The sequence below is a fragment of the Pinus tabuliformis genome, chromosome 8 (assembly GCF_031772625.1).
Source record: "Pinus tabuliformis cultivar Carrire ecotype Pingquan chromosome 8, CPIR1, whole genome shotgun sequence".
Classification (NCBI taxonomy): domain Eukaryota; kingdom Viridiplantae; phylum Streptophyta; class Pinopsida; order Pinales; family Pinaceae; genus Pinus; species Pinus tabuliformis.
In genome coordinates this window covers 832,482,771-832,492,320 of record NC_142294.1, presented here as the reverse complement: position 1 = coordinate 832,492,320, position 9,550 = coordinate 832,482,771, and the positions used below count along the sequence as shown (strand labels likewise).

The 9,550-nt window shown below is 39.4% G+C and overlaps 1 protein-coding gene across 1 annotated transcript in view; it reads left to right on the top strand.

The window, feature by feature from the left end:
- The first annotated feature begins 254 nt into the window (after nt 1-254).
- The window catches only part of LOC149238165 (replication protein A 70 kDa DNA-binding subunit A-like), a 38,661-nt gene continuing 29,365 nt past the window's right edge, over nt 255-9,550 (top strand). The window contains exon 1 of the mRNA XM_089369490.1: nt 255-489. Within this exon, the coding sequence (XP_089225616.1) occupies nt 255-489 (235 nt within the window). The remainder of the gene's footprint in view (nt 490-9,550) is intronic.

The following is a 9,550-nucleotide window of genomic DNA, read 5'->3' as shown; positions in this document are numbered from 1 at the left end:
TTTAATCAATAAGCAATTAAAGTGACCAACATTTTGGCACCATTGCCGGGGAAGGAAATTATAGATTTTAAGAGCATTAATGATTTTCTTTTAGATATACAGGATGCATGAGAGGATGCAGGAAAACTAATCCTACAGGTGGCAAGGGCAAAGGCAGAGGAGGAAGGAGAACTTTTATTGATGATATTATCTCAAAAGCTGAAACTTCTCAGAGGTTAAGCTCTCGGAGGCCACAGACTCAGCACTCTCTCCAAATGAACTACGAAACGGAGGAAGTAGTGGGACCTGAAAGGGCTGAAGAGACAGTAGAATATACTGAGGAATCAGTAGAGGACATTGAAGAACCAGTGGAAGATATTGAAGGATCAATAGAAGTTGAGGAACCAGTTCAGGACATTGAGGGTTCAACAGAAAGCGCTGAAGACCGGGCAAGTGCAACAGGGGAACAACCAATGGAGGGAAACAATGAAGGAATCTTTGGTGGGGGACGTAGAGGAGAAGGAAGAGGAGAGAATTCTCTCTCCACCTTGGAATTCCCTATTGAGGATCTTCCCAGAGGGACAACTCCTATGAAGAATATCCCACTCTCAGCATTACCCAACTTCCATGGTTTATCATCTGAAGACCCTGATGAATTTATTTTTGAGTATGATATATTATGTAGAAGTTATGATTATGTTACTAATGCTCAAAAGTTGAAGTTATTTCCAACGACATTAAAAGGAAATGCACTGAGATGGTTTATGAGCCTGGGAGGTCATGTGATCACAACATGGGAGCAGATGAAGGAGAAGTTTCTGGCCAAATATCAAGATTATTGCCGGACAAGAGAAAAGAAGGAGGAACTATTCAAGATGGTTCAGAAGGAGGACGAAAATTTGGAGGATTTTGTGGAAAGATTGCAATATAATCTGCAGAGATCCGATCACCCTAATGTAAGTAAGGATATCCTTAAGACCATATTATTGAAAGGGGTACGGGATGATTGTTTAGATATGTTAAATATGCTTGGTAAAGGGGATATATCCAAGGAATCGTATGATGAAATTGTTAACCTCTGTAAGAGATGTTCAAGAGGAGCTGCTAATAGATCGAAAAGCAGGGACAATACATATTCAAGAGTCCAGAAATCAGCCAGTGGGGGAGCAACAAGAGCCGAAATAGGTAATCTACTTGAAGAATTTAAAACTGAAATGTTAAGCTCTTTTGCTTCACAGATTGATACCTTGCAGGTTAAAAAGAAGCAGGCAGAGGTAGAAGCTGCTTTGGCCATTTTCTGCCCTAAATGCAGAGAAAAACATCCACTAAGGGAATGCCCACTGGACAAGGTACCAATTTGCACCATTTGTGAGAAGGACCATGAAACTCAACAATGCCCTTCTTTACCAGGAATAAAAGCAGCATTGCAACCAACTGAAGAAGAAGCTGAAGCAGTTTATTTGCTGACACAGAGGAGGCAATGGCAACCACGAGGACAAGGTACGAATTCTAATATGCCATTTAATCGTTGGAATAATTATCCTTCTTTTAATCAAGCAAATTACCCGCCCTTCAATCAAATGCAATACCCACCCTTCAACCAAATGAACTTCCCACCCATGCAACAAACAAACCCTCCCTTTGTAGACCCTACAATGTGGACTCCTTGGTCTCTACAACAATCTTATTTTAATCAATGGAACCCAAGCTGGAGAGCTCAGCAAATGCCGTTTCCAAACCAATTCCCTCAGTATCAGCAACCTCTCTCTCTGCCATCAGGTGCTCCACCGAATAATCAGACAATGAGACCCCAGCTACCTGTACAACCGAACCCTAATCCTAATAATAATAATAATAAAGCTGTGCAAGTCATCGATATTCAGAACCAGCCTATATCTCCTGTTTTCCCTGTACAGTGTAATGATATCCATTTGCGGTCTGGGAGAATAGTTGAGCCTATTATTGATGATATTACTTCTTCTGACTCTGACAAAGAAGAGACAGAAAAAGATAAATCATCCAATAAGGGTGCTGAAACAGTCGAGCCACCCTCTAATAAAACTGCTGAAACAACAGAGCCACCATTCCCTAAGTGTTTAGCTCTCACTAAGACACCTGAGCCGCCTGTTTTTAACCTTCTAGGGGAATTGCAGAACCTATATGTTAAAATTCCACTTCTGCAAGCACTCAGAGATGTACCAATTTATGCCAGAACTGTCAGAGACATTTTCATCAAAAACCTGGTAGGAAAGCTAAATACCCCCTCACAGTTCATGTGATGGGTGATCTAGTCACTTTAATGTCAGGAAAAACCCCTCATATAAAATATGGTGATCCCGGTCATCCTACGGTCATAGTACAGGTCAAAAAAACTATTGTTTCTCGAATTCTGGTAGACTTAGGTGCTGCTATAAATATTATGACCCTTGAAACTGCACAAATATTACAGCTAAAAAATGTAATTAGAGAGACATCAACTATCCTAGAGCTAGCTGATCGTTCCACAATCAAACCAGAAGGGGTTATTGAAGACCTGATCATTTCATTTGAATCTTGGAACTACCCAGCTGATTTTGTTGTATTATAGACTAAAACAAAGTTGGGGGGCATCCTCTGATTTTGGGGAGACCCTGGCTGGCTATAGCAGATGCCTTCATCAGCTGTAGGTTAGGCTCAATGAAAATTTATAATGGATGTGAAACTAAGTAGCTCACTCTCTACCCTCATGCTACACCTATGATTAACAATGATAATTTTGTATGGTTAGACTATGAGGATAATGACACTCAACCCATTTTGACGATTGGACAAGCCTTAACCTTTAAAGACACCACAGAGGATGAAGTAATTAGTAATTTTATTTCTGAACCCTCCTCGGTTGCCTCTGAAACATATAATCAGTTAACTACAATTTTGGAACCTGAAACACAGGAAAACCTTAAATCTGAAAATTCATCTCAAACATCAACTGCTATCTCCTCTAAGAGTATAACAGTAGAAATCGAACCTGGCAAAACATTGAATATAAACCCTAACTTGACAGATGCTGAAACACAACAGTTAATGAAGTTACTTCGTGAAAATAAGGAAGCATTCGCATGGGACTACACAAATATGAAGGGGATCTCTCCTGAATTATGTACCCATCGTATTTATATTAAGGAAGGGTCTCGACCAGTCTGTCAACCCCAGCGACGAATGAATCCCAATCTGAGGGAAATTGTTAAAGAAGAACTTCAAAAACTGCTTAATGCAGGGTTTATATACCCCATATCTGACAGTGAATGGGTTTCTCCATTGGTGATAGTACCTAAGAAAAATGGGAAATGGAGAGTGTGTGTAGATTATAGAGCCTTAAACAAAGCCACTCAAAAAGATCATTTCCCCTTACCATTTATTGATCAGGTGCTAGACAGTTTGTCAGGGAAGAGATTCTTTTCCTTTTTAGATGGTTTTAGTGGATATAACCAGATCAAAATTGCACCCCAAGACCAAGACAAGACCACTTTTACTAGTCCATGGGGAACTTTTGCTTATAAAGTTCTCCCATTTGGACTATGTAATGCTCCAACAACGTTTCAAAGAGCAGTGATAGGAATTTTTTCTAATATGCTTAATGACTCCATGGAGATATTTATGGATGACTTTACTCCTTATGGTGTGACTTTTGAAGATGCACTACAAAACCTTGAGAAAGTACTTAAACGTTGTATACAAGCTCATCTTTCCTTAAGTACTGAAAAATGTCATATGATGATGAATGAAGGAATTGTATTGGGACACTTCATTTCATTCCTAGGGATTCAAGTTGATCCATCCAAAGTGCAGGTAATTCAGACTCTTCCTATCCCTAAAACACAAACTGATGTAAGAAGTTTTTTAGGACATGCTGGATATTACAGAAGATTTATCAATTTTTTTTCTAAAATAGCTTCTCCTTTGTTTGTGTTACTTACAAAAAATGTTGAATTTAAGTGGACTAATGATTGTCAAAAAGCATTTGATGAACTTAAGCATCAGTTGTCTACAACTCCTATTCTAAGGGGACCTAATTGGGCATTTCCCTTTCATATATCCTCTAATGCTTCAGATACTGCAATTGGAGCTATCTTGGGTCAAGGAGAAAACAATCTTCCTTATGCTATCTATTTCATTAGTAAGAATATGACCCCTGCTGAACTTAATTACACAGTTACCGAAAAGGAATTTTTAGCAGTCATTTATGCTATTAATAAGTTTCGACATTATATTACTGGTTACCCTACTTTTGTTCATACTGATCACTCGGCCATTAAGTATTTAATGAATAAATCTGTTACAAATGCTCGAGTTACCAGGTGGTTATTATTACTACAAGAATTTGATATTACAATTGTAGATCGACCAGGTAAGGAAAATGTAGTTGCTGACTTCCTTTCTTGGATAAAAACTGATGATAATACTCCAGTAGATGATTCCTTTCCTGATGAATACTTATTTGCAGTATCTGCTCACTCACCTTGGTATGCAGACATTGCCAATTATTTGGTTGCAGGGAAGTTACCATCACACTTGTCACATAGAGAGAAAAGAAAGATCATTCAACAAAGTTCTTGGTACAACTAGATAAGTGGGTGTCTTTTTCATACAGGACTTGATCACGAAATTCAGAAATGCATTAGAGAAGACGAGGTTTATGATATATTGAAGGCTTGTCATGATGGCCCTTGTGGAGGGCATTTTGCTGATAAGAGAACAGCACATAAAATTCTCAGAATGGGGTATTATTGGCCCTCACTTTTCAAGGATGCAAGGAAACATGTTAGGGCCTGTGATAGCTGTCAGAGAATGGGTCAACCTAATCATAGAGATGAAATTCCATTGAACCCCTAGGTAGTACTTGAACCATTTGAGAGATGGGCTCTAGACTTTATAGGACCCATCAATCCTCCATCCAATCAAAGAGTTTACATATTGGTTTGTACAGATTATATGACTAAATGGGTGGAAGCTAAGGCACTTATTAGAGCTAATGAAGAATCTGTTTTAACCTTTTTATTTGAAGAAATCTTTGTTAGGTTTGGAGTGCCTAGAGAGCTAGTCACAGATGGAGGACCTCCTTTCAATTCTCATGGTTTTAAAGCTACACTTCAGAAATATCATATTAATCATAAAATGACTACACCTTACCACCCCCAAGCCAATGGTCAGGTGGAAAGTACAAATAAAGTCATAGAAGCTATTTTAACAAAAACAGTGAAGGAGAATAGAAAGGATTGGTTTCAAAGGCTTGATGTTAGGACCTCATATTGTCCCTTTTTGACCATACATTTTGCCTATGATGTCATCCTTTTCAGCTTATATTTAAAGTCCTTGTTATTGTTTTAAACCAATTATTCTGAAGGTCCACAATATTCTTCTCATCACTATACGTTTAATTATTTTACATATAATTACACTATCTTCATTGTTAATCATTAAATTGTTAGTTGCTGAACAGTTAAAGAATGATGTGCAGTCCACATTGCTGAAACTGCCTGGAATTCGCAAGACTATTTTTGCAGTTGCTGAAACAGTAAAAACGGCACACAAATCTCGTGGCTGAAATAGTTGTGATTTGCATTCTAGATTTGACAACAGCAGAGGAAGATCACCGGAGCTGCTACACTGGATGTAACGATCATGACCCAAAATAGTATTAATGTAACAATTTTGTCGACAGGAAACTGATTTCCCTATTTTTGCATATTGGGTTAAAATAGAACTTACAATGTAATCTATTGTAATAGATGTCTCCTCTTTAAAAAGAGGCGACATCTACATTATAGGGGGATGAATAGATTGCGGGAAAGGTTTAGTTGAAGGAACATGACTAGAATATTTTTTGTAACTTGACATATTGATGGATGAATAAAATCTCATTCTGAGCATTTCTTTCTAGTTCTTGTTTCCTGGGGAATCTTGTGAGAAGGACAGGGCCCACCTTCATCACAAGATTCACCCATTATATTTCTGCAGTGTGTTAAGTGTGTCTTTTCTCCATACCTTGTTAGCAGTACTGTTTACTGAATATTGTTTATATATTTCTGCTGAAACTCTGTTTTCTTTCCAATTGATTGCTGCATTGTTTAAGTTTATCTACAGTCAATTCATGAGTGTTTCATTAGTGATTGAGTTTACAGAGTGAGTTGGCAAGCTCGATAATCAGAAACAGGTGCTGAAGATTCCTGCTCTGGGAATAGGGTCCTATTCTCTGTTACAGCATAGCCTATGCTTTCCTTTGCAGATTGATTCTTTTCATTAGATTACTCCTTGAATGAAATTAAGCATTCTTTGGTAGCTGTCTGCAATAGAGTGTTTTTGCTGTAACACAGAGTGGAGTTTCAGTTTGTTGAAGCAAGGTGTGATTAATTTTACTACAACTTTTATTGCTTTTAAGATTGAGTACATATAGTACGTAGTTGCCTTTGAAATAACCAGACTTCCCTGGGTTGACAATTTATGTAGCACTTGGTTGTTTAATCAATAAGCAATTAAAGTGACCAATAGTACTTGTAGTCAACTGCATCAACCAAGACTCTACATGCACTTCTTGTATCAAACACACTTATTGACCAGGTTAGGATGAACATAAATATAATTCGATCTAGGTTCAATCAAAATAGAAACAACTTGATTGTAAAGTTTACCTTCCATATCAATAATGGATGTCTGGTGATCTACCTGCTTTTTTTCCACTACTACATAAATCTGAGGAATGTTATGGCCAACATCCTCAATTATCTATGCCTACTGAGCATTATAGATTTGGGGCCTACCACCATGATACAATGGAAAATACTTCTTGTAATGATCTTTGCCAAAAATCCATCTCTACAATGGCCCCTTACCATCATCTCTATTATGCTAGTCTTCAGGCTCAGACCCATGTCCCTTCTCAACTGCATTAAACTTCTTGTAAGGAACAACATTTTCTTTCTCACCTACATCCTGGGGTCTTCCCCACTTCAGTGGCCACTTCCCTTTACTTTCTCATTCCCCTTCAAATCATTTTTAGGCCCATCTTTATGCTTTGATTTCTCATAACCATGCTTCAATTTCCTTATGGCTTCCTCCAGTGACCGAGGCTCACCAAACTCAATCGAGTCTCTATATGTTGTTGGAAACCAACTTATAAAATTTGAATCTTTTCTTTCTCATCCTTTAATTAAGGAACATACCTCAACAACTCCATCAAATATAGGGGGCTTGACTTTCTTGAACTCCTCAGGCAAGTACTCATTCCTCCTATAAGGATGATGGCAGTAATGATGATGATGTCTCCTAGATGAAGAAATAGAATGAAACCCATACATACTAGTCCTCCTATTAGGTGTACCCAATGATCTACCACCTCTAACTGTGTCCCCTTTATCCAACTTGTATTCTAACTGATACCTACTGCCATATTCCCCATTAGTCTTCTCTTTTTTTTCTTGAATAATCCTCAATTGTCCCTATCTCTGCAGGCCTGACAAGCTTTGAAGGATCACTGCATTGACCTTTTCCTGCTTTTCATGAGCCCTTACAATTCTTTCCTAAGCCTCAACCAATGTGTCATTTTATCCCTTTCAACTTATGATCTTAGCTCTCAAACTCCTCAATGTGTTAGCTATATCAGGAGAATAATCATCTCCTTACTACCCAACTGATCTGTAGGGAGAGTCACGTGAATTGTAGTCCACCATTTTGCTTGTCATCTTTGATTCTTGTTGGCTTATGGGGGCCTGACCCAGGTTCAGAGTTATTTAGCGAAACAAATCCCTACACTACTAGCCCTTTCAGCATTAGCTTGCGGAGCGTGGACTGAAGTCTCACTCGAAGCAGTATGGGGGGATGTTGGAACCAAGTTTCTGCACCCTTGAGATGTCTGTGATGTCGATTTAGTCCAACTAGATCTACCTTCACGTAGGTCGCTTCACACACTATTCTAACCTTCAATACCTTCACGATCTATTATAATCATCTTTCGTGCATCCCTAACCAGGGGCTGAGATGCTTTCGCGCTGCTATGGTAGCAACCTGCGCTATTTCCCCAAACTACACCATGTATCTTACTCATCTTCTTAATAGATCTTACTTATCTTCGTGTAACCAATTATTCTAACTTGTGTTCACTTAATAAACACAGTTATACACATTCGTGCATCATATAAGCATCAAAAGTGCAATTTCATAACCAAAATATCAGAAGCATAAAACAGGAAATAAATACACAGAAATGATAAAAACTTCTCTTTATTAATACTTCCAACTGTTACAGACTCGACTTGCCCTGTACACTCAGTTGAAGGGGTCTGCACACTCAGTTGCGGACTACTAGGCCTCTACACACTCAACTGCAGAACCTTCTCCTACTCTACAACCCAAAACTAGACTTTACTCCACAAATATATCTCGCATACATCATGTGTTCATCTTCCATTATCAATTGATGTCTTAACTACTTAGAGCCTTGCTCTATTTATACAATCCCATGGTTCGCAGACCATGGGTAGATCTCTACAGCCGACATTACATTAACAAAATTAAGGGTGAACAACCCTATGACTCTTTTACAAAATACGTGCTCCACGCCCACAAACGCGAAGTCTTTACATCGGAATTACAATCTTTGACCAAAATTTGGGCTCTAAGCCCCAACACTTCCCTTGGGGGGTCCCGTGCCCAACAAGCCCCCAACACAAACATCATGACTCGCACTCGAGTCACTCTGTCATTGTGGAGATCTTTGTGCGAAGACCTACCAACTCTGACTAGATCACTGTAAGTTCGGCAACGCACTAAGCGGCTGCCTGTTGTAATTCCTTGACACGTTGTTCAGTGACCGCTGTGGCTGAACTACTGCCTTGAATCCTCTCCTATGTTTCTTGCAGCTACATGAGCTTTGCTTCAATGGAGGCTGTAATAGTATAGGCCTTATTGATCCACAGCTATAAGTGCGCCTTCAAAACTGCTTCCTTATGCCGAGCAGCATCCACTTGCTCCTTGAGCGCTTTAGCCTGCTACATCCTTGTGAGACTCTATGTGAGGGAAATCATCTGTGTAGTCCCTTTTACTTCATCATATCTCTGCTGCAACTCGCGTGTCTCTGTCTCTAGGCGCTATATGTTTGGATCCTCCTGCAGGGTGGTGAGGACCTTGAATGACTGCTCGAACAGCTTTATGTAGTCTGTCACTACACTGTTGACCACTGCCATTGATGTTGTTTTTGCGGTGGAACGTTATTCCTTAACCTCTGACGAAGTTGAACGTTGTGCCCTCAACTGCAATTCTGCTATCTGAAGGTTCAACTCTAGCTGAACCCTGGCCATTTATTCCTTTGCCTCGTGTACCCTGCTGTTAATTTCCAAACGCGCACCTCCACTGGTTCTTCTGCTTGGATGACCAACTCCGGGACCATCTGGCAGGCTTCCTCCACCACCTGCACTATTTTTCTATTTTGCGCCACTACCTCGTCACACTGTAGGCTCAATTGTTCAATGCTGATGCGATGTTCACTCATTACCTAGAGGGCATGACCCTCCCTAGCTTGTAGTTCTATAGTGACTCC